At 36.5% G+C, this 26,720-nt stretch overlaps 1 protein-coding gene across 2 annotated transcripts in view; it reads left to right on the top strand.

The window, feature by feature from the left end:
* Window positions 1–26,720, top strand: part of CAMSAP2 (calmodulin regulated spectrin-associated protein family, member 2) — a 122,151-nt gene that overhangs the window by 78,179 nt on the left and 17,252 nt on the right. Inside the window, exons 3-9 of one of the 2 annotated variants that reach the window (XM_006834159.1) lie at window positions 2,472–2,633; window positions 4,215–4,298; window positions 15,768–15,800; window positions 18,036–18,177; window positions 18,461–18,600; window positions 23,728–23,821; window positions 25,631–25,718. In XM_006834159.1, coding sequence (XP_006834222.1) covers window positions 2,472–2,633; window positions 4,215–4,298; window positions 15,768–15,800; window positions 18,036–18,177; window positions 18,461–18,600; window positions 23,728–23,821; window positions 25,631–25,718 — 743 coding nt within the window. The remainder of the gene's footprint in view (window positions 1–2,471; window positions 2,634–4,214; window positions 4,299–15,767; window positions 15,801–18,035; window positions 18,178–18,460; window positions 18,601–23,727; window positions 23,822–25,630; window positions 25,719–26,720) is intronic. The other variant, XM_006834160.1, reaches the window with a different exon arrangement.

Genomic DNA, 26,720 nt, shown 5'->3' with positions numbered 1-26,720 from the left:
TCCAACTCATTGTGATCTTAGCACAACAAAACAAAACCCTGCCCAGTCCTGTGCCAGCCTCACAATGGCTGCTGTCTATGTTGGAGCCCATTGTTGCTGCCACTGTGCCAGTCCATCTCATTTGGGGTCTGCCTTTTTTTCTCTGGTCCTCCACTTTACCAAGCGTAATGTCCTTCTCCAGGGACTGGTCCCTCCTTATAATATGTCCAAAGTATGAGAGATGAAATTTGGCCATCCTAGCTTTTAAGGAGCATTCTGGTTATATTTCTTCTAACACAAATTTGTTTGTTCTTCTGGCAGTTCATGGTAGCTTTAATACTCTTCTCCAATGTCATAATACAAATGCATCAATTCTGCTACAGTCTTCGTTATTCATTGTCTAACTTTGACATGAATTTAAAGTAATAGGGAGAAAAAATAGAGGAGAATATTTCTGTATTCTTAGGAATGAAGAAACCCTTTGTTGAACATGAATTAACTCCAAAGCCATAAGGAGAACATTGAGAATGCCAGATTTTGCTAAGTAGCCACTTTGAAACCTGTGAAAATTGGAACTCAATGGACTGCCCCCCACCCTAAGTCTTGTAAGTTTTTCACCTTTGACAGGTTGCAGTCTTACCACATTTTTATTGCTCATTTTAGTGGAAAATATTTGGGTTTCCTTAGCCCCACCGTACACACGTTGTGCTTTCTCAGGGTTTACTATATTTAAGATTTCTCTGCAGCAAAAGATACCCTAAATAAAATGGAAAATCCAGACACTAGGAAAAAATATTTGATATTGCATGGCAGAGGACAAATGTACCTAATATATAATGAACTCTTCTTACAAATCAATAAACTGGAACATCTCAAAGAGAAAAATAGGCAAAATATATGTGCTGAAAGTTTTCTAAACCAAAAATGTAAATTATTAAATATATAAAAAGATGTTCAGGCTCATTAGAAGTCAGAGAAATGCAGCCAAACAAGAATTTTTTCTCAGGTTGATACAGAGGGAAATAAAATAAGTGATACCTAGTGTTAACACAATTTGGAGAAACAGTATTGATAACATTTCTGGTAGAAGATAAAGTTTGTGGTTATCTTATGGAACTTGGTAGTTCCACAGCCGTAAGTTAGTTACCCCTGTTCCTGTTTAGTGTCATTGAGTCAGTTCGCATAGCTACCCTGAGTAGGGTTTCCAAGGAGTTAGCAGTCCAGTACTAATCCTACAGTGCCACGCCAGATACCGCTAAAGGAATGCAGTGTTTGTAATAGCAAAAGAATAGGGAGCAACATAAATGTGTACCTGTTGTTGTTATGTGCTGTGGAGTCGGGTCTGACTCATAGTGACCCTGTATAGGGTTTCTGAGGCTGTAAATCTTTACGGGGGCAGAAAGCCTTGTCTTTCTCCTGCGGAACAGCTGGTAGTTTTGAACTGATGACCTTGAGCTTTGCAGCTCGATTCGTAACCAATACGCTACCAGAGCTCCTGGTACCTGTTATAATTAATCTACCTCAGCTGCTCCTTGGAAGCCCTATACGGTGTCACTGTGAGTACCTGCTGAGGTAGGTTAATTATTTTTGGTAAAAATATATGCCAAACTGTAGATGTCTTTGGGGGAATACCTACTGCTAGGGAGGGACACTTTTTACTTCATATACTTCTGTAATGTTTGGAATTAAAAATGACAAAAAAAAAAAAACTTCCATATAACCTTTTGTATTTAAAAAAATATATATTGTCAACTTAGTTTCTATGATGAGTTGTTTAAGAGCAGCCATTCATTCAAAGGGATGCTTTCTTGAGGGTGTGGGCTACTCCCACTACAATGGATGTGGGAGAAAGACTCTGTGTTTCTTCTGCTGGCAACCTGGGACTCTGCAATTGTAAGCCATTTCCTTAATAATAAACTTCTCTTTATATATGTTAAAAGAACATTGCCAACTGAAAGTACTATGCTGGATGGATTAAAAGAGGAAGAAGTTAAGGCAGAAAAATCAGTCAAAGGTTTTGTTTTTGCCTTGTTGACTTACTGCTAGTTTAAAAGAAACGTGGATGATTTCAAGTAGAACTGTGACAGAATAAGGAAGAGGGTAGATTTGAGAGATACTTCAGAAGTAGAATCTATAAAGTTTCTGTGGATGTGAAGGATAGTCAAAGATGACTCTGAAGTTTGTTAAAAAAAAAAATTTATCAAGTAAATGATTTTGCCATTATTGGAAAGAGAGAAAACAGGCAAGGGAACATCCTTTGAGAAGTAGGTAATGACTGTTGTAAACAAGATCCTCAGTTAAGTATTTGGATGGGAAACTGCTTTCAATTAGTTAGTTCACCTTTAGCACAAACATCTATGCTTTCTCATTAAGGCAAGTCTTCTATAGTCTAGTTCTACTACTTATTAAGAGATGTTATTAATCTTTAAAAATAGAAAAGCATCATTTTCTGAGTGCAATTTCAAAATTCTGTCCTGTTTTATGTTTTTCAGAGTGCACATTTGGCCATGATAGACACCCTAATGATGGCTTACACTGTGGAAATGGTCAGTATAGAGAAAGTAATTACGTGTGCTCAACAGTATTCAGCTTGTTTTCAAGCCACGGATCTGCCCTATGACATTGAGGATGCTGTCATGTTCTGGATAAATAAGGTAGGATTTTAATTACTTGAGTGAAAATGAGTCTTGCATGCAGAAAGAGTGAAATCCTGAGTTAAGCATTGCCATTCCATGTCCTCTGTTTAGATCCAAGGTGAAAGTTAAAGTTGTGGGACCACATGTAAAATCTCCTATTTCTTTTTTTCTTTTTGACCGTAGAAAACAAATATATATTTCTATATTTAGCAATATCTATAATCACAGTTGGAGTCCTGGTGTGGTGCTGTAGGATCAACAATGGACTGCTAACCACAAAGTGGTTGCCTCACACCCACCAGCTGCTCCTTGGAAGCCCTATACGGTGTCACTGTGAGTTGAAACCGACTCAACAGCATTTAACAACAACAACAAAAACAATAATCACAGTTAATAATGAGTAATACCAGATTACTACAAAATCCAGAGCACAGTAGGGAGCGATACAGAATCAGTGTATGCTAAGTGTTTTTTTTTTAATCCAATAATGAACGTTTTCACACATTTGCAATTTGGGGATTCTTAGTTTTATGTGACTATGTTGCACAAGATCATATTGATTGTGGATTCTCTTGGAAATTTTTATGAAGCTGTGATTTTTTGTGCTCTGTTGTTGTTGTTGTTGTTAAGTGCCATTGAGTCGGTTCCCACCTACAGCGACCCTGAACAGGGTTCCCGAGGCTATAAATCTTTACGAGAGCAGAAAGCCTCATCTTTCTCCCACGGGAGCAGCTGGTAGTTTCAAACTGCTCACCTTGTGGTTTGCAGCCTGATTCGTAACCACTGTGCTCTGGAGATGCTTACATTGCTAGTGTATCACTTGTTTTACCAATTTAAGAAGTTAGTTCCTCTCAGTGCTCTTTCACTTACAACTATTACCTCAGAGAGTTAAACCTGATCTATAGGTAATCATTAAACAGGCTTCAAGGAACGTGAATACTTGTAACAAGAAGCTAAGTATAAAAGCTACTTTTACATCTATCATCATTGTCCTTAGAGTCCTGGTATGGCACTCACTGCAAGATAAGCACTGGACTGCTAGCCACAAGGTCAGTGCTTCAAACCTACCAGCCGCTCAGAAACACTGTACAGGGTCGCTGTAAGTTGGAACAGATTTCGATGGCACTTAACAACAATAGTGTAGGGTTTTTGAGAAGTGGCTGATGGGTCTGAAGAACCAATCTTGGGGTTGGCAGTCCAGTGCTGATCCTACAGAACCACACTAGGAGCCCTCCTAACATATGTTGATGATGATGTTGTTGTTGTTGTTAAGTGCTGTTGAGTCAGTTCCAACTCATAGCGACCCTTATACAGTTTCCAAGGAGTGACGGGCAGATTTGAACCACCAACCTTGTGGTTCAAATCCATTGCTTATCCTACAGCACCACAGCAGGGCTCCTCCTAATATACAGTAGCTGTTAAATATTTGTTAAATTAGTGAATTACTTTTACAATATCAAATAAAGCACCTACATTTTTTTGTTGGTGAATGATACTGATATCTGACATCAGGGATATCTGACACAGGCATTTTTAGGTGCATGTTATCTTATTGTTATATTTGAGTATAAATTGAAATTACTCTTTTTATATGTTAAGGTAAATGAACATCTGAAAGACATAATGGAACAGGAGCAGAAATTGAAAGAGCATCACACTGTTGAAGCTCCAGGAGGTCAAAAGGTATGTTTCAAAGTTAAAAAAAAAAAAAAAAAAAAAGGTACCTGTATAAAACTATAGATATGTTCACATGTATGTCTTATTTTGGGAAATAATGATAGTTGTGGTTCATGATTTTTTGGGATATTGACAGCCCTAGAAAGCCATGTCATTATAAACACTAAGTGAAATTTTGAAGTACAAAGTGAAGGTAAATTGAATGGTGGTATTAATGAAAAATTGTTAATGAATAGAGCTCAATTTCTGAAGTTCTTTTGGCAAAACTAATTATTTTGCATGTGTTTGGTAAAACCTGTGAAACAACCAGAATATACTTTTAAGTGTATATTTATTTAATGGCCTTTAAAACAATCTTCTCGGTATTATAAGTTGTAGATACTGTTATTCTTTGAAGAAAGAAGAAATGTTAATATAGAGTCATTATTTAAGAATTCTTAAATAGTATTATAGAATTTTCTTCTTTGAAAACTTAATTGTGGGTTTGTCATCAACTGGAGATTAAAAATGTATTTTCTACAAAATATAGTTTACATGTTTTCACATCAGAGGACTTTTAAAATGCTGTAAAACATTAGTATCGAGGAATAATTAATTAAAATTATGCAGAGATCTTACTTTATATCTGGATTATCTAAGTTTCTTCATTGCTGATATCATACGGATCTTGGCTGAAAGCAGAGTACACCAGAAAGATGTTTACTTGTGCTCTGCTGACTATGCAGACTTTCAGCTGTGTGGATCTTAACAAACTATGGATAACATTGTGAAGAATGGGTATTCCAGCACACTTCATTGTACTCCTGGAGAACCTATTAGAACAAGTTGCAGTCATTCTAATAGAACAAGGGGATACTTAATAGTTAAAATCAGGAAATGTGTGCATCAGTGTTCTGTCCTTTCACCATACTTATTCAATCTGTATGATAAGCAGATAATCCAAGAAGCTAGTATCTGTGAAGAAGAATGTCATATCAGAATTCTAGGAAGACTCATAAACAACTTGTGATATGCAGAAGATACATCCTTGCTTACTGGAAGCAAAGACACCCTGAAATACTTAATTGATGAAGATGGTATGGTTTGCACCTCAACGTAAAGAAAACTAAAATCTTCACAATGGTCCAATAAATAACATAATGATAAATGGAGAAAAGATTGACATGGTCAAAGACTTCTTTTTGCTCTGATCAACCATCAACACTCAGGAAGCAATAGTCAAGAAATCAAACAACATATTTACATTAGGCAAATCTGCTGACAAGACTGCTTTAAAGTGTTCAAAAGCAAAGAGATCAGTTTGAGGACTAAGGTGCATCTGACCCAAACCATGGTATTTTCAGTCACCTCATATGCATATGAAAGTTGGACAATGAATAAGGAAGACTAGAAAAATCTATGCATTTGAGTTACAGTTGTTAGTGAAGAATGTTGAAAATACTATAGACTGCCTGAAGAACAAGCCATTCTGTATTGGAAGAACACACCTTAGAAGCAAGTATGGCGAGACTTCAACTCTCATACTTTGAGAATATAATAAGAAGGAACCAGTTCCTGGAGACAGACACCATGCTTGGTAAAGTGGAAGATCACCTGAAAAGAGGAAGACCCCCAGTGCGATGGATTGGCACAGTAACTGCAGCAGTAGACTCAAGTGTAACAACAGTTGTGAGGATGGCACAGGACTGGGCAGTGTTTGGTTCGGTTGTGCATTGGGTCTTATAAGTTGGAATTGACTCAATGGCATGTAAGAACAACAAACAACAAATTCTGTAACTATATAGTCTTAATATATCCCTTCGTATACATTAGTACATGTAAGGGACTCAAAACAGAAGTTCAGTGAAAATAGTAAATAGTTGGTTACCATGAATTTTCCTGTATGTAGGATTAGGAGTCCTGGTGTGGCACTGTAGGATAAGTACTGGTCTGAGAAACAAAACCTTTACAAGTCACACTCACCAAGCTGCAAGTTTAAACTTCAAACTTCAGAAGTTGCAAGTAAAAGGCACATAGGGAATTAATTAATGATTAGATCAGTTTAGCAGTATAGCTTTTGAAAGAGCTATTCACTCATGGGTTTGTGTTTGTAAATTTACAATGCTATCTATTTAATTGAGTGAAATTTGGTACTTATCAAAACATTATTCAATGTGACATTTGCCACTTTACAAAAAATACTTGTGAGATGTTTTGCATGGGTTGGGGATAGGATGAAGGAACTATCTCTGGAGGAAAGGCAATTAATGAACTCTAATTGCTTTTCACTTGAAGGTGTAGAATCAAAATAGATTATACTTTCCCTAGTGAAAATATAGGTAAATGGTTATACATTTTTACTTGATTACTTCAGCCCATGTGAATTTTTTTTTAGCGCATTCCTTAGCAATTAAAAACTATAACCCACATTTTCCTTTCTCTCAAATCCCATTTCTTTGAGAGAAAGGAAAATGTAAGAAAGGTTCTGATGGAAGTTACACTAGGGAAATGCTACCTCATCTGTGCTGCTTTAAGAATGTTACAACCCAGTTTTGTTGTTGTTGTTGTTGTTAGGTGCCATCAAGTCGGCACCGACTGATAGCGACGTTATGCACAGCAGAACGAAGCAATGTCTGATCCTGGGCCAACCTCACTACTGTTGCCACATTTGAGACCATCGATGCTGCCACCTGGCCAATCCATCTCGTTGGGGCTCTTCCTCTTTTTCTCCATCTTACCAAGCATGATATCCTTCTCCAGCGAGTATTCCCACCTGACAATATGTCCAAAGTATGAGAGACGAAGTTTGGCCGTCTTGACCTCTAAGGAGTACTCTGGCTGCACTTCTTCCAAAACAGATCTATTGGTTCTTTTGGCAGCCCATGGCACTTTTAATATCCTCCTCCAGCACCATAATTCAAAGGCATCAGTTCTTCTACGATCTTCCTTATTCACTGTCTAGCTTTCACATCCATGTGAGGTTATATCGTCTTTCTGTCGTATTGTGGTGGCTTGTGAGTTGCTGAGGGCTATGCTACCAGTATTTTAAATAACCAGCAGGGTCACCCATGGTGGACAGATTTCAGGTGAGCTTCCAGACTAAGACAGACTAGGAAGAAAGAGTGACGAACTACTTCTGAATCGTTAGTCACTGAAAACCTTATGAATAGCAGAGAAACAACCCAATTTAGTACATGAAAAATCCAGTTAAGAAGCCTGTTAAGCTGATAAACTCATTTTTCTCCAGTATTTTTGACCTTTGAATTCTTTCATGAGTGACATGTACTGACAGCTTCTAGAATTCATATTCTTTGGAACAGAATTTGGAAAACACTGATTTGTAACCTATCACATTGTACTGGTCTGCTTCATACATATTAAATGTATAAATATATCAGACGAGCATTTATTATTCTAACATAGTATATAATTTTTTTATTATTTAGTTTTGGCTCAGATTTGCCTTAGATACCATGAAGGTGAGGTGCGCTTCTCATCATATATACCAGAGGGGGCATGATACCAATATAGCTTATCACTGGTAATGTTCACTTGGATCACTTGGTTAAGGTGTGTTTGTCAGGTTCATGGAAAAGACCTTTTCCATGGTCTTTCTTTGGAAGTGGACTAAGTCCAACCCACATTCAAGGGATGAGAAATTAAGGTCACTTCCTGAATGGAATGTCTAAATCTACTATTTGGAATTCTGTAAGGGAGTTTTGTGTCTTCTTAGCCCAGGTATTTATATGTGTTGTTTATAGCCATTTGTGCTTATGAATATTTATTTTATACTTTTCATTGTATTATTTTGCTGTTTGGCCATTGGGAACTCTTTCAGTTTGGATCTTGTACCCCTTGGATATGCCCCATTCCTTTGGGGTTTTTTGTTTTGTTTTGTTTTTTGAGAACTCCTGCCTTTTTTTTTTAACTGTTTATTGAGATTTGGGTGAGAACGTATAGAACTTACTGGTTTTCCATTTATTAATTCATACAGTTTGTTTTGTGACATTAATTGCAAGTCCCACACTGTGACAGTACTCTTACCGTGTCCTCTCCATGTTTACCATTTCCGTTTGTCCTTCTTCCCTGTCTTTGTCCCTGAGCAAATGCTGCCCTTTGATCTCAGGATTGCTTGTTCTAAGGAGAGCATACTTCCCTGGTGTTTTATTTCACCTGTTGACATTTGGCTAAAACATTGAGTTCACTTCCAGGCATAAAGGGTGTCTTTGGGGTTATATCCTCCAGGGTTCCATCAGTCTCTATTAGACCAGTAAGCCTGGACATTTATTTTTAATTTTTAATGAGTTTGTGTTTTGCTTTACATTTTCTCCCATTCTATCTAGGACCTTCTGTTACGATCCTTTTCCGAGTGGTTAGCAGTGTGATAGCTAGGCACTACCTCGTTCTTCTGGTCTCAGGGTCCTAGAGGCTCATATGGTCCATTAGTCTTTTGGACTAATGTTTTCTTGCAGCTTTGTTTTCTTTATTCTTCTTTGCTCCAGACAGGCAGAGACCAACAGTTGCACCTTAGATTGCTATTCATAAACTTTTTTTGTTGTTCTTTTTTGTTCTATTCATAAACTTTTAAAGACTCCAGTCACTAGTTACCAAAGTAAGGCATTATCTTTTTATGGACTGTTTTACACCAGTTAACCTTGATGTCTCCCAAGTTTGATTCTGAACCCCAGGCCCAGCAACTCATTCCCTCAACATGTTTGGTTATGGCTAAGGAATTTCATAGCTTTGTTCCTCTGTGTGCTCTACTATATTCATATATAATTATATATTCATACATTCATTATATATTATATATTCATATAAATATTATAGCACATAAATACATGTGTAGAAGTATCCTCTGTCAAGCCTCCATATATTTGGGGGTATAGTTAGTCCCACTCATCCACCCGCCCTTGTTAACGTATGTGTCTATTGTAGATAAGTGTTCTCACAGTTACCGCAGGATTCGGTATATGATAGTATTCACCTTGTTGCCTTTAACTCTTATGCGCCTCTCAGTGTTGTCCTTTACCTGGGACATTTTGTGCTGACCTTCCCCTTATTGTTTATTGCCTTTCTTTTCACTCAACTTAATATATTTTTACCCTATAGTTTGTGAGTTGCCTCCTTTTCTCTCCCACCCCTGCTAGCCTTCAGAAAGAATGTTTCTTTCTGTGTGCAAACTTTTTCTTGATTTTCTTTTTAACTTTTTATTGTGAATTGAGTGAAGGTTTAAAGACAAGATCATCACCTTTATAGTCAACAAATCATACACTTTGTTTGATCTCAATGATTAGAATCCCTTCCATGCAATAACAGTTGTTCCACTTCCTCTCTGTGGTTTCTATTTCCATTCATCTACCTTCTCATCCCTTCTCACCTTTGTCCTTAGGTAAATGTTGCCCTTTTGATTTTGATTGATTGACCATTCCATGGTGAACATAGCATACCTTACCAGTGTTGTTGTCCCCCCATACACTTAACCTACTGCTTAACTGAAAATTGAGCCACGAGGGTGAGTTCCTTTCCAGACCTAAAGGGTGGTCGAGGGCCACAGTCTATCTGACTGGTCAGCTTTTCTTGACTTTTTACATAAGTGGTCTCATGCAATATTTGTCCTTTGTGATTAATTTCAGTTAGCATAATATCCTCCAGGTTCATCCATGCTATGAGGTGTTTGGCATATTCATCCTCTTTGATGTTGTATTCCATTTTATGTGTGTACTGTAGTTTGTTTATCCACTCATCCATTGATGAGCTCTTAGGTTGTGTTCATGGTTTTTGCTCTTGTAAATAATGCTGTGGTGAATGTGTATGACTCTCATACTTTGTGGCACAATAGGTTGCTCTAGGCTCATCTTGGAGTCTTGGTATGTCCCTGCAGGTTAGTGTGCTGGACTGCAAGGTCGGTTTGAACCACAAGGTCAGTAGTTTGAGCTCACCAGCTCTCCTGGGAAACCCTACACAGGGTCACTATGAGTCAGAACTGAATGGACGGTACTTAATAGGCTCATCTTGGCTTTTCTTTGCCTTTGCCCTAGAATGAGTGATATGCTTATTTTGATGTTTATACTGTTCAAACAGGCTGGGGAACCCCTTCAAGCCGACTCTTGTGCCCTTTTGATATGCCCCCATCTGTCATTTATCCATCTATTAATCAATTGATCAATCCTGTTTTTTTTTCAGTCGCTCTCTACATTCTGCTTCAACAAGATATTTCAAGCTCATTTGTACTGTTCTTGGCACAGTATTTAGAAACTAAGATCTGGGCACTGAGTGGCTGATTGCTACCAGAGTGCACTGGGTTTTTTTTTAAGCCCATTGTCAGTAGATGGGACGTAGTCTGTCCTCAGGATATACTCAGAGATTTACCATTCCCTCCCGCCCCCCATCATATCTGCTTTTGCTCCACCCTCACCCCTTGCCAAGCCTTGTACGTAGTTAGTTTCATTAGTTTCTGGTTTATCCTTCCTATGTTTCCTTTTGCAAAAGTAAGTAGATACGTGCATGTTCCATATTTCTCCTCCTTACAAACAAAATATATTTGTTCTTAGTATGTCCTGGGAATCACTCCATATAGTTCTAGAGATCTCCCTCATTCTTTTTACAATACAGTATGCAATTGATATATACTATAGTTTTTTTCAGTTACATTTCTATATTTGATTTTTAAACTTGTTTCCAGTTGCTTGGAATTACAAATAATGCTCACAGAATAAGCTCATGTATATACTTCTGTATTGTATGGAGATATATTTTCAGGGTAAATTCCTTAGAGGTTGGATTGGTAAGCTGAAGAGTAAACACATAGATAGTTTTATTAGATACTGTCAAAATTGCCTCCATATGGGTTTGTAATTTACATTCCTATCAGCAAATCTACGCAACTTCCCGACCTTCAACAACGAAGTAAGAGAATTCTTCGACCTGGCATTGTCATGAGATGACAAGTCACATCTGTAATTAAATCCCTAAAGTATCCCAACTTCTTCAGGTCTCTTGTGGCCACACCAGCCTCCTCCCAGAATGGACTGAGAGCATCTACAAGTTCAAGAATTATCCCACTTCTAACAGTGATTGCAGGTACCTAGAGGAATACCTCTCAGGAGAATCCTACTTCCATCACCAGTTATGTCAAGCCAGTTCAGGAAGGCTGAGATCATCCACCTCTGAATTCAAATGTATTGTCGACACTAAATTTCATTTCACATACCAACTGTGTCCTATAGAAATCTCAACTTCCCTCCCCCATTCAGCTGCTCTACGCAGCTCTTTCTCACAATCATTCTCCTGGGGCTAGGTTAGGGGGTAATGGCTCCTTCTTGGGGCTTAGTCAGCATCAGACTCCCAGATGGTCCCCTTTGGTCTGCTCATTGGTGTCAGGTATAGTCTGGTTCCCAGGAATTCCTAACTGTAATGGGGTTCCACACTTCAAAAAGACATAGAACTAAAGGAGAATATTAATGGCAAGTTCGAAAACAACTAGTCAAAATTAAGGTGATTCAAACATACGTATTATAAAAACAGTAGAAAAGAATACTTGAAATTAGAACTATTCCAGAAAATCTAGACTGTTCATGTTGATCCTGCCATCTGAGAAGGATTTAACAAAAAAATTACTCACCTGTTATTCATGGTCTTTTAAGAATCCCTTTTACTCATAATTTCTTACATCTTAACATTTGGAGTTTCAGTTTGACCAGTTCTTCCCTGAAAACTCAAACTAAAAACCCATGGCCATCAAGTGTACTCTGACTCATAGCAACCCTGTCTAGGGTTTCCAAGGCTGTCATGTCGATCTTTATGGGATTAGAATGCCTTACCTTTCATCTCTGGAGTGACTGGGGAATTTGAACTGCACACCTTGCAGTTAGCAGCCCAGTGCTCGTCCTACTGTGCTACCAAAGCTCCTTCTGAAAACCTAAAAGGAGGAGCAATTGATGATCACTTCAGAAATAACAGTTATCCTTCAGCAAGGAACCAAACCTATTGCCATACAAGTTGATTTTAATCTGGTGGAATCTAAGTTAGTGCTTCACTGCTAACCAAAAGGCCGGCAGGTTAAACCCACCAACCACTCAGGGAGAAAGATGTGGCTTCTGTAAATATTTACAGACTTGGAGACACTATGAGTCAGTTCTTCTCTGTCCTACATGGTTACTGTGAGGCAGCAAGGAACTTGTGCTAAATATTTGAACTCTTTGAAGCCTAAATATATAGGCGTACATAGTTTAATAATTATGGTTTTTTTTAAGCACATTTACTTTTTTTGTTTTTTAACTTTTTGTTGTTGAATTGAGTAAAGGTTTACAGATAGCATCATCATCAATTTTATATTCAACAAATCATTGTTTCATCTCAGTAATTGCAGTTTCCGTCATGTAATATGAGTTATCCTACTTCTTCCCTGTGATTTGTTTACATTTCACCTCTTTTCCATCCCTTCTTAATTTTGCCCTTAGGTAAATTCTTTGATCTCGAATGGTTGCCCATTCCATGGTGTGCATGTCTCACTAATGGTGTTGTCCCCCCTATATACCTGTCTACTGCTTGGCTGAAATTTGAGCCATGACTGTAAGTTCAGTTCTACATCTGAAGGGTGACCCTGGGCCATAGTTTTGGGTTCCTCCAGTCTGTTTCTGACCACTAAGCCTGGTTTTTATCGTAATTTTGAGTTCTGTTTCATATTTTCTCCCACTCTATTCAGGACCTTCTAATATGATCCTTTTAGAATAGTTGGTAGTGGTAGCTGGGCACCATCTAGTTCTGGTCTCGGAGGTGTGGAGACTGATGTTCACTTTTCCATTAGTTCATTGGACTGATTGATTGCAAGCATTTTCAGTTCTCATCACTCTTCTTTACTCTGCACAGGGAGAGACCAATACTTGTACCTTAGATGACTGATCATGAGCCTTTAAGAGCCCAGTTACTAATCACTAAAGTAGGATGTAGAACATTATCTTTCTGGACTATGTCAGAGTAGCCCGAGTTAGTAAAAATTCTGTTATTGAGTATTTTGTAATGACTGTGGAGCGACTTGAACCCTCCACTTACGAGTCCTCTGTTATGTTGTTGAGTTTTGGTTATCACTGGGTTGTATGTAGTGGAGTCTTTTAGTGTTTTAGAATAAGAAAATCCATGTTTTTTCATTCTGCTATTCACTGGCATTAGTGACTGAATTATGCCTCTGCCACATTATGTGTTGCAAATCTTAAACTTCGTCCCTGTGGTTATAATCCCATTTAGCAGTGGGTTCTCTTTATTGTGTTTACAAGGCAGGATTATGGTAGGACAGATCTTTTTTTTAAAACTTTTTATTGTGAATTAAGTAAAGGTTTACAGACAAGATCATCAGCTTTACATTCAACAAATCATACATTTTGGGTTAGCTCCATATTTACAATCCCCTCCATGCAACAACAAATACCCGGCTTTCCCCCTGTGGTTCCTATTTGCATTCCACTCACTTTCCTCAACTTTGTCCTTAGAAAAACATTGCCCTTTTGATTTTAAATGATTGTCCATTCTATGATGTATATTAATGTTGTTGTCTCTCTGCCTACTGCTTTTGTGAAAATTGGGCCACATGGGTGAGTTCCTTTCCAGACCTGAAGAGTGGTTGAAGGCCATAGTCTTGGATTCCTCCAAGCTTTATTAATATTATTATTAAATAATTTTGAGTTTCGGTCCACATTTTCTCCCACTCTGTCTGGGACTCTGTAATGACATCCCTTTCATGGCAATTGGTATCATTCTGGTCTCAGAGTCATGGAAACTGATGTTCACATGTTCCATTAGTCCTTTGGACTAATGATTCCAAGCTTCTTTAATTCTTATCGCTCTTCTTACTTCCACACACGGAGAGACCAATTAGCTGCACCTTAGACTGCTGCTCATGTGCTTTCAGATCCCAGAAGTAGGAGGTCTATTACATCAGTGTCTTTTGAGATATAAAATAGAATATTTTATATTCTACAAGGAGGAGCCTGAAAGCAGAACCTCAAGAGAGAAGGAACTTCCTCCAGAGCCAATGGAAAGAGAAAGCCTTCCCCTAGAGCCAGCGCTTCTAGTGAATTCTAGCTTTCTAAACTGAGAAAATAAGTTTCTGATCCTGGTGGGTGCTATAGGATAAGCACTGGACTGCTACTAACAAGGTCGGCAGTTCAAACCTACCAGCCGCTCCTTGGAAGCCCGATACAGGGTGGCTATGTGTGGGAACCAACTTGATGACACTTAACAACAGCAGCAGCAACAACAAAGCCATCACAGGCTATTTCTGTTATAGCAGCACTAGAGAACTGAGACCCCTGGGAGCCCTGGCATAGTTTCAGGGACTTCCTGCGTTTAGGTACTGCTCCTGTAGTTTTTGTAGCTGTTACAACTGCGACTGCCAAAAACTTTTAATTAAATGGGAGATTAAAATCCATGCAAAAAAATACTGGGACTAATCTTCCTGATGCAATAAGGAAAATTTGTTGGAAATACTATCCATGTATATAGTAAGTTGGCATGATGTTTTTTCTAATTTTTGAGATGATGTTTCTCTGATGATTGACATTCTTAAAAATACCTGAGTTTCTGAATAGTCTTATTTTCATTGTAATTTACATGGGAAAACCTTTCTACATAAAAGTTGAATAGGAATCTTAACTCAGACTCCATTTAGCTTTTGGGTCAGTTCAACAAATACTATTCAAGGCTGCAAGAAATTTTTGACAATATATACAACTACAGATTGTTTATATTGTTAGAAATTATGAGTTTATTCTATTCATTTTGTGTTTAAACAAGAAAAATTATATTCTTTGGAATATCCCTAGATAGTCAAATTGATAACATTATTATCTACTTCTCTAAGTGGTTACTTGCTATAATAGAAACTCAGTATATTCATGACTATATAAAAATTTCCACTGGTAAAAATTGCCCACTAAGTTTTATTTCTTCTCTTTCATTAAGTAAAAGAAATTTGCTATATAATTGAAAGAAGTGATAATCTTAGTAAATTCTGCTACGCTGCTGTGTACTGTATACTTAACAGTTATTAAACAATCCTCCTTCCTTTCCTTCTATTCCAAGGACATTGGAATACTAGTATCTAAGAAAGACAGTGATTGCAAATCAGACTTGGACTATTAGTATCTAAGGAAGACAGTGATCGCAAATCTTGCTTTACAGTCTTTCTATTTTTTTTGTAATATCGATATTACAGAATAGAAAATTATTTGTGCCAAAATACCACAGCATATCCTAGGTTATCCTAAAATGAATTTCTCTGCAGGGGGAGAGACAGGAGGCCAATAATGTGATGGTCTTTATCATTACTAACCTGTATACCTTTTAACTAAACCATGAATTAACATTTTCAAAATACGAAACTATAAACTTGGGACTCCATTATCAGAAGATTTACTGCAACTTTTTAATTGAAAATAATTCTGATGAATTTTCCCTTTACCTTTTTGCTTTCCCTTTCTTCTGCTGCTTCCTCTGAAGTCTCCTTCCAAATGGTTTTGGAAACTGGTTCCAGTAAGTTTGCCCAGCTACTTCAGTTTGCTGCCAGAACTGTAATTGTAGAATGGTATTGTTGATGTGTTGCCGATATAATCATTTTATGTATTTCTGTTTGTCACTGCATAGGGATTAGATTTTAAGGTCATCATGGATTTTAAGATCATCATTAAAACAGATTAAAATCTAGCCAAAGTTTGGTTGAGAAGTGACTTTTAAAATAATTTAAAGGGTAAGCATCATTTTGTTCATCTTGTCAATTTGGCAGACTCAGTAAATAGATAAAACTGTGAATATGGATTTTCATTAATTTTCAACCATTTTAGTAAAAGTGAATTCTCTGTCTCTCGTGTAAACCCTTGGCTCTGAATTTGTGTGCGTACGCCTCGTACTGAAGTGCTGCTTGGCAGAGGCCCATAGGACAAAGCACAGGACTCTGTCCATTGCTGCATGACAGTGGGCATTCAACTCAGTCCATTTTGGATTGTGGGCTGAAAATGGGCTAGTCCTAGAGAAGATCTTTGTGGTTTGGGACTCAGTCCGGTCTAATTTGGGACTTTCTAGTAGGCAGATTATTCATAGATGGCCAAAGTGTAAAGATCTGGAATAGTATTTAGCAAATGTGAGGAAGGTAGCTTAAGGTCAGAAGATGCTTTTCTTCTTTTCTTTTTTTTAATGGCTTAAAACATTGGATAGCTAGTGAGAGAGAAAATAGGAGTAAGTTTCTCCTTCTTCACTAATACGAGGGGGCTTCAAACAGTTCATGGAAAAACGAAATGGAAAGACCGAGGCACTTTTCCATTGACTTTTTGTAATCATACATATGGCTTTCTCAGAGATAGCATTCAAAAGGAATCTAACTTTATCAACAAATGTTATTTTTCAGTACATTTTCATTTTTCTACTTGTGTTCTTAGAAAAACATGTTTTCTTAAAATTTATTTTTATTACAAAATATAGAGATGACTGGTTTATATAGAGTTAAAAGAAAAACTAATTCTGATTGCTTTAAAAGGAAATTTTGATTCTTGTTTTAAAAGGAATATGATAAGCTATGTAGTCATAAAGTTGGTTAATAAAATACTTTAGTGTGCACCGTCATGAACTCTTCAGCATTATTGTTCTTGGCTTCAAGAGCACATATCTCTAATAATAGCAATTACTTGCTATGTACATAACACTTTGTATCTATTATTTAATCTTCCAGTGAGCCTGTGAAGTAGGGACTATTAATAAAGCCATTTTATAGATGAGAAAAACTGAAAATTAGAGTTTAAGTAACTTGCCCAAGAACACAGAGTTAATAATAATATGTGGCAGAACCCGGATTTAAACCTTGGTGGTTTGATGAAAAGCTTGTTGTCTTAACTGCAGCCTGCTACCTCATTTTTATATGACTGTTATAAATTTGTATCCGGCCATATCAAGCAGTCTTTAGACAACAAAGGTTTTTTTCCTATTTTTCTGACAGCAGAAATCTTTATACGTACTCTGTTATTAGTTAATGTAAATCTAAATCAGGAGAGGTGGTTCCCATGCAAAGTTACACTTCATTTACATTATCTCAACATTAGACTAATAAACAAGAATTTTTTGCTGAGGTTATACCAATTTCTAAAAGTGGTGTTTCTTCTTATTGCCAAATCTCCTTTATAGTTTCATGTTTTGTCTGCCTTACAAATCAGGCTGCGAACCACAAGGTCAACAGCTGTCTACAGGAGAACGATGAGGCATTCTGCTCCCGTAAAGATTTACAGTCTCGGAAACCCTGTATAGGGTCGCTATGAGTCGGAACCGACTCCATGGCACGTAACAACAATAATTTTGATAAGTAATACTTTCTGTTCCCGTAGTGTCCTTTCTGTAAGAACTGTGGGTCTTTATATCTGAACTATCTCAATTAAGTGTTTACATCTGAACTGTCCATTCTCAATTAAGCCTAATATTGAATAGGTTTTATTTACAAAAGAGCAGAATTGATGATTTGGGTATGTAGTGTTCAACAATCTATTTCATACTCAAGCTAAATGTCATTTCATAAATCAGTAATATTATATTACATTGATTATGTAACTTTGAAACCATAGTGTTGCTGTATATTTAACTTTGGTAAAGTAATGTCTAGTGTTATGTATCTAAGAATGGTGTCGGTGAATAGTTTAAGTTTTTCTTGATAAACATTTATTCTTTCTCCAATTTTTCTTCTACATTGTTTAGTATTTATTTATTTTCCTCTTTTTTTATATATCATAGGCTCGTTATAGGAAAGAGCAAACATTGCTTAAGCAACTACCTTGCATCCCATTGATAGAAAATCTGTTGAAGGATGGTACCGATGGCTGTGCCCTAGCCGCTCTTGTTCATTTTTACTGTCCTGGCGTTGTCAGACTTGAGGGTGAGTGTTCCACTGAACTATGAAGATGGTAAGAAATGCTTGAAACAACAATACTAGAGAAGGCCTTTTTAAAAAAAGAACATTTATATCTAATTCTTAAGGAATATAGTTGTGTAAAGTAGGCTTCATTTCTGTGCATTTTCGTGTTATGCCCATATATTTACATGTGTACATGTGCTAAACAACGTGTTGGTGCATTTGTCCTAAGTCACTCATTATGAAGAGGATATGAAACAATATATATTGTTAAATTAACACAATCTTGCTCTTTTCCTATTTGAAGATATTTGTTTGAAGGAAACTATGTCTTTGGCTGATAGCCTGTACAATCTGCAGCTGATTCAAGAATTTTGCCAAGAATACCTGAACCAGTGTTGTCATTTTGCTCTTGAAGATATGCTCTATGCGTCTTCATCCATAAAGGTAAATAGAGTTATTCTTTTTGTCTTTGCTTTGTTAAAAGATTTAATTAGATTTATAAATTGTCTCGCCACCTTAAGTTTACAAATTCACTATAATTGTTGTTGTTTAGTGCCTCCAGGTCAGTTCCACCTTATAGGACCCTGTGTAAGGTGTCTGAGGAGTGGCTAATGGGTTGAACTGCTGACCTTACAGTTAGCAGTCCAGTGCTTATTCTGCAGTGCCACACCAGGATTCCATTTTGGGGGTACAGCAGTGAATTAAACAGACCAAAAAATCAAACAAACCTGCACTAATGGTGTTTACATTCTTGAAAGACCTCCACAGTTAGCAGACGAAACATATTTATAAGCAAATATTGACAATACAGTGTAATAATAAACACGTGAACTCAGTCTAGTGGGAGCATAAGGTTGGTACCAGCCACTATAATCATTCAAGAGGACTGGGTATGTCTCAAGCATGTCTACTTCTGAGCTGCAAGTTAAAATTGTATGCTATGAAACAATACCTTGCTATTCCCAGTGGCTCCCTAAATTCCTGTGTCTCTTACATACCTGCCTAACCTTATCCACCTGTTTCACGGTTTCAGGAAGAAAGGACCCCTTTTCCTTAAATGGATTTTTTTTAAATTTTGCTTGGAAGAACACTAATCTTATCTTCAGTGCCAACCTTAATAAAAACTGCTAATGGCCCCCTCGCTTTAATGCTAGTGCCTGTGATTCTTAAATTCTTATTCTTACATGTTGTTGTTGTTATGTGCCATGGAGTCAATTCCTACTCATAGCGACCCTATACAGGGTTTCCAAGGCTGTAAATCTTTACAGGAGCAGAACGCCTCATCTTTCTCCTGCGGAACAGCTGGTAGTTTCAACCTGCTGACCCTGAGGTTCACAGCCCAATTTGTAACCACTACGCTATCTCTTTTCCTTCACCTTCCTCTGGATTGCCAGAGGGAGAGGGTGGAAAATAAGAGTCAATGCTAAAAGCATCTCCAATACAATTTACTACTACTCACCATCTGACAAATAAAAAGAAAATCCTGATTCATTCTGAAGGTTTACACCTTACCATTTGGAAATATTTTCCATGAACAGTAGAGAAAGTTTGCTCTTTTCACTGGCAGATGTTTCTTTTTCGTTTTATCAAAAATTGAAGTTAGGAAATATCTCTATATCTTACTACTTTTCTGGCACTTGTCTGTTAAAATTTTTTTAAATACTATGTAGTCTAAAAGAAAATAATCATTTCACTGAATACATTGAGATATAAAATCAACCATATGTGTTTAAGTTTTATACTTTGGACTCCCAATTTGTTGTTGTTAAGTGCCACTGAGTCGGTTCTGACCCACAGAGACTCTGTATAGGGTTTCCGAGGAGTGGTTGTTGGTTTTTTTCTGCTAAGTTATTAAAACCACAGCTTTGGCTTCAACTGTGTTGGGATTCCAAGTCTTCAAGAGGTTACCAGGCAGTTTGTTGTCACTTTGTTAATTCGTTAACTGTAGTAACAAGTGTCTACAAGAATATAAGGTTGACAATTCAAATCTACTCAACGACTTTGCAGAAAGAACCTGGCGATCTGTTCCCATAAAGATTACAGCCAAGAAGACCCTTACAGGCAGTTCTGTTCTGTCACATAGGGTCACTATATGTTGAAAATTGACTTGACGAGGCCCAACATAAACAACATGAGGATATAGGAAATGAGCATTGTCTTCCCCTGTTGGTGGAAGTAGTCCTTGTTAGTGGTCAGTTTGACATTATGTAAGTAAGTTTAAGGCCTTTGGTGTGATGCTGTAGGATAAGCACTGGACTACTAACTGCAAGGTTAGCAATTCAAGCCCACCAGCTGCTCTTGGAAACCTTGTACAGGATCACTAGGAGTCAGAGTCAACTTGATGACACACAGTAACATCAACTAAATAGAAAGTGTCTGGAGGACTTATGGGGTCCTGGTGTGGTACTGCTGTAGGATAAGCACTAGACTGATAACTGTAAGGTCAGCAGTTGAAATCCACTAGCTGCTCCTCAGAAATCCCTTTCTATGTGTATGAAAGGCTATATATGTACATAGATGCATCGAAGAAGGAAACGCACAAAACGTAAAGGTAACTTCTTCTAAATTGGAGATTAGAATTTAGAGTGAAAGATTCAGGAATATTTTTATTCTATATTCTTTTACATTGTTTATATTTTTTACACTATTTATAGCTTGAATGACCCTTTTAATTAAAGAAGGAAAGAAGAAACTTCTTAAATGAATTTGATATCATTCATGGAATATGGTGACAGGTTGTGTTTGATCATAACAAATTCAGAAAAAAATGTTCATGAGCTTTAGAAGTACTGGGAAATTTGTTTTACTTTACTGACACCTTGTGGCCAAACACAATGATACTACGTCAATAGGATGGTTATCTTACCAAGATCCTTAAAGTACTCATTCATTTCCAGTCAACAGAGAATTTTGAGCATATGAACATTGTATTTATCCAAAAGATACAATCAGCTTTAATACCTGCGAAATTCAGTACAGGTACTGTAAAAATTTTATACTTTGACTTTATAAAGTGTACTATAAAGTGTAAGAGTAAAGGACATACACAAATCACTAGTATTTGACCCAGAGAAGTTCCGATCAGTGCTTTGCTATTTTACGTGCTGTATTTTATGCGTATATCCCCATTTATACATCAGTCCATAAATATTTATTGAGCATCTGTCATGTGCCCAGGCTCTGCTTTGAGTACTGGAGATACAACAATAAGAATAATCTGCCATTACATACAGACCATACAGCTTGAAGAGTTTGTTAGGTAACCAGGGAGAGTGTGGTGTTAGATGAAGTTGGGGAGAGAAAAAAGGGTCCAGTCAAGTATCCCCTTGTTGGCCAATGTTTCCCCTTTATCCTAAGAGTAATGGAAAGGAGGCTGTATTATATTTTGAAAAGTTTGTTCTTAATAAACCAGAAAAAAAGCGGTTTTGTCTCAGAGATGAGAACAGTGTGAATCAGAGTAGTTGTGATGAAGATGGAGAATTCCTAAGAGATTTAGGATGCTCCCCAGCATTCAAATCAACATTACTTTGAGCTGTGTCTGTGAACAAACACTGTGGTAATATGATTTTAGGCTCTATGTGTTATTTGGTATGATTTGGGTAAGTTCTAAGAATACTCAAATTTTTTCCATTTAATGAATGCTAATTGCTTCTTTTCTTTTCGCCATTTCAGCACTCTCCTTTTGGATAATGGGGGGAAACCTGTGTATAGGAAAAAGAAATATGTATACTGGAGTCCTGGTGTGGCGCTGTGGGCTAATGCGTCAGAGTGCAAAGTCGTTTGAACTGCAAGGTCGGTGGGTCAAGCTCACCAGCTGCTCCTTGGAAACCCTATACAGGGTTGCTATGGGTCGGAATCGACTCAACGGCACTTAACAACAACAACAAGAATGCAAAGTTTCTGAAATTGCAAATCAAATCACATCCATCACACTGCCTTAGGAATTATAAGCATTATTATTTCTTTTTAAAAACTACTAAATTTAATGACTTAACATAGTGTTTATTTGTAGTAGATGGTTGACTCTTCTGAGAATTTATATTTAAAAACAACTGCTGAAAGTAAAGTAGGAAACAGCCAAATTCTATTCACCGCTGTGTTCTATCCTCAATAAGGATCCAGAGTCATCCTCAGCTGCTTACATGACACGTCCACTTAAATGTCAAATGAACATCTCAAAGCTGTAAATCATGATTCCTTCCAGGATCCCCAGTAGCCTTTTTGTCTCAGTTGTCTCCATCTAAGCAAATATCAGTTGCTTAAGACAAAAACCTAGAAATCACCTGTGATTCTTCTCTTTCCATCCCTTCTAACCTACTCCACGTTGTTGTTGCTCCTAAGTGCTGTCAAGTCAGCTTCAACACATAACAACCCTATACAGGGTTTCTGAAGAGTATCTGGTGGGTTTGTGGCTAAAAGTCCAGTGTTTATTCTACAGCACCACAACAAGACATCCATTATTGTGGTTGTTAAGTGCCGTCGAATCGATTCCAACCCATAGCAACCCTGTATAGGGTTTCCCAGGAGAAGCTGGTGAACTTGAATCGCCAACCTTGCAGTTCAAATGGCCTTGCAGTCTGGCGTGCTAGACCCACAGCAGCACCACACCAGAACTCCTCTATAATTATCAAGTAAGATATGAATTTTTGAAATATTAAACATGGAGGAAATGGAACCAAGAGAGTGGATGCACTCTATACAAGGGAGTGTGCAGAGCCTTGAGGATTATTCATAATTAGCAAGAAGGAGGAGGGGAAACCAAAGCACCGTTATTTCCAATGATTTTTTTTTAACACCAAAATTAAATATGAAGACCTCATTCATTAAATATTAATAAATTTTATGACAATTTTACTAGATGCAAATGCCCAAAGCTTTAAAGACATGATGCTATTTAAAATTACAGAAGCAGATTTTTTGTACAGTGCTGTTTTAAAAATACCAAATGTCTACAATTAAAATAATTCATGTCCATAGCTTTTATATTATGTCTGCATTTTAAAATATAGACTTGTAAAGTTGTACTTAATTTTTTTAAAAGAAATTTCTAGGACTCTGAGTAAAATTATTAATAATAATTTAATTTTCCAAATACTACAAGTTAGAGGTATTAATACCTGCCAGATAAATTAGATCAGCATTCTATATAACAAATAAACATAGAAGCTCTGAATACTTGTTATGTTGTTAAGTACCGTGGAGTCGGTTCCAACTCATATTGACCCTGCACTGGGTTTCTGAGGCTGTAAATCTTTACGGGAGTAGAACGCCTCATCTTTCTCACACAGAACTGCTGGTAGTTTTGAACTGCCGACCTTGAGGTTAGCAGCCCGATTCGTAACCACTACGCTATCAGAGCTCCTTATACTTGTTAGAAGATTTAATGATATCTAAAAATTGTTTTACCTGTAAGCTTTACATCCTATCCTGGTTTAATACCTTATATTTTATATACTCCGATGATGAATGTATAACATTTAAACCTATTTCGTAGGCAAAGCAGAAAAAATATTCACTTATCTTTGAATTATAGTCAAATGCTACCTAATTTCTTTTAATTTTCTTTTATAGAGTAATTATTTGGTGTTCATGGCAGAACTCTTCTGGTGGTTTGAAGTTGTGAAGCCATCATTTGTACAGCCTCGTGTTGTTTGTCCTCAAGGAGGTAATCAGCCTTTCTTTTAAAAAAAACATTTTATAGTGTTTTTGGTGAAGGTTTATACAGCAATTATGAGGGAAATCTATTATTTTTATTTCAGCTGTTATCCTTGATTTTGAATATTTTAATATTTAAAACCACTAAATTGTCTGTGAGAGACAACTAAGATGGAGGGGAAAGGAAAAAGATAATGAAGTGAATGACTTTGAAGTTGAAATTTTATGGCAAAGGAATTTTAGCTTTAATTGTTGGCCCGCTTTCTTCTCTGCTTCTTTCACATCCCTAGCTTTTATTCCCTAGCAGAGTCCAAGTTTTTAACAATGTGGTACCCTTAGTCCCCTCAAGTCATGGCTTGCCTTTTAACCTATGACTTGAACTTGACATTAAACCATAAAAAATTATATATTAATCTTAATAGATTTTTGGTTATTGTGATATCATGATCTATTGATGACATGTAATAAAGTAGCACTTAAAACTAAAATTAATAATTAGAAATTAAACCCACTGAGGTCGAGTTGATTTCTATTTATGGTGACCAATGTATTACAGAATAGAACTGCTCCATAGTGTTTTATTGACTGTAGTCTCTCTGGAAATGGATTGTCAGGCCTTTCTTTGGCAGAGATAAAAAAGGGGTTTAGTGTTAAAATCCCTAGATAAAAAGAACTAAAAATCTTCTTGAATTTTCTGTAAAGCAGTATTGCATATAGCAAAACAACTTTTCATTGACTTCCATTGTAAAACCAGATGTTTGCTTTTTATAGGGGGGAAAAAATGTTTCTTAATTCTAAGTTCAGCCTCACTAAAGAACTTTCTCTAGTATAACTTATGGGACCAGTTCCTTCTGCTGTCAGTAACTGTCACACCAGCACAAAACTGGCTGTTGTGCATCCCAGCTACTTTCCTGACTCTGAATTTTGCTATTAAATCACTACCCTCACTCCCACCTTCCTCCAAAAAAAATCAAAAGAGAAAGAGCTCAACAGGGAGAAAAAAAATATGTAACTGAGGTGTGGAGTGTGTGGGTGTGTGTGGCATATTATTCTAGGAGATAGAATGCACTTAATCCAGACAGTTTATTGCATCTCAGCAAAATTCTGTGAAATCTCTGATAATGAGTACTTATCTATCCTGGTATTTCTAAGCTGTTTATGGGAGATTTGGAATACTGAGGCATTATATAACAAAGAATACTTAGAAAGAAATTACATTCCTTTCCTAAGGCAATTAAGGAAAGCCAAATATCTTTAGTACTGATCATAACCAATATTTGTACAATTTTTTACAATTTGGCACAAGATTGTCAACATATATTGCTTTCCATTATTCCATATGGCATACTTAACAGCTGTTGCACTGCATCTCAAAGGCAAAAAATAAAGATTGAGTTTTCTCCAGAGCTCTATAGAAAAATGCAACCTGTTCTCATGGGTTTAATTGTTCTCCAGTGAAATATTGTCGCTTTCTATATTTGATTAGCAAAATATCAACTATCATGTCATTGAAGCTCTGTGAACCCTTTAGCTAAATGAAATGCGCAGATTTAGTTGTATTTTAAATATGTTTATTTTTATTTTATGTCTTTCCCCCTAATTAGCTTTAATAAAGTCAAAATACTTCAGGAAGAGTTTAAAGGAAATTTGACCTTTTGAAAGTATTTAGGATCATCATTTTTAACATGCTATGGTTTCTCTATAATTAGCACAGGGTTTTGAGATGAAAGTTTTAACTTTGATTTATGGTCCAGAACTCTTGAAATGACATTGGAAATGTGCTAAGCATAAAATTTTGAGGTTTCTTCTTTTATTCCAGCTGAACCTGTGAAAGATTCAGTTCCTGTCTTGAATGCTGCCAAAAGAAATGTCTTGGATAGTTCCTATAGTTCTGACTTCTGTTCAAGGTAGATTTCAGAATGATGTCATTTTCACTAATTCCATTTTATTCACTATGAAATCAAGTTACAATTTTTTTACATCAAATTTCACTAGGAATTTGAACTGATTTTATCTTAATTACATTACCTTATTAATGCTTGTTTTAGCTTAAATGTTGAAAATTAACAGCAATGAGTATTTTATAAATAAACTATTATGAACCATAGTGAAATTGGAATAATATATTCTAAGGTCCAATTGTTTTAACTGCCAACTCATAACAAGCCTTTATAGGGTTTCCGAGGAGCAGTTAGTGAGTTTGAACCGCTGACCTTGTGGTTAGCAGTCCAATACTGATCAGGGCTTCAAAGTCCAAATAGCCAACTTAAAACCACACTTTTGCAGCTTAACTTTTGTTTATACTTGAGAACTGGCTGAAAGGTAGCTTTTAGGCCTCAGGGGGAATTTTAAATTTTTATCAGGTTTTAACATATTTTTAAATGATATTTTTTAATCTTTGAGGCAGTATCTCTTAATGTTTTATTAGTTCCTGTCAACCACTGGGACACCATAACACAATATTTGCTACAATATTGAGTCCTTATTTAATGCTTCAGTTCTTGTTATCAGGAGCTTAATTGAAAGCAAAGTAAAATGTCCTACCATTTAGTGTAAGGAGAATACTGACTTCTAACCCAATTATGTGATGAAAATGTTAATTTGTTGACAGAGGCTTTTAAATGGATCCTTGTAGGTAGATTTTCAATGTATATTTATTAGAACCTAAAATTTATTTTGATTTTGGATTCCCTATCTGATTTTTTTAAAATTTAAAATTGATATAATTTGAGGATTTTTAGAAATTCACACAAATCTATTAAAATTCATTTTTGAATTAGTAAATGTGTTATACATATTTTACAATAACTAAAATATATTAAAGTAACAAGAAATTCAAAATATTTTCTGTATTATGAATAACAGACACTGAATTTTCTCTAGTGCACACTAAAGAATGTGAAACTCAG

The sequence above is a fragment of the Chrysochloris asiatica genome, unplaced genomic scaffold (genome assembly GCF_000296735.1).
Source record: "Chrysochloris asiatica unplaced genomic scaffold, ChrAsi1.0 scaffold00009, whole genome shotgun sequence".
NCBI lineage: Eukaryota > Metazoa > Chordata > Mammalia > Afrosoricida > Chrysochloridae > Chrysochloris > Chrysochloris asiatica.
Note: the sequence above shows the minus strand (reverse complement) of the source record. Positions and strands in the feature narration are given on the sequence as shown.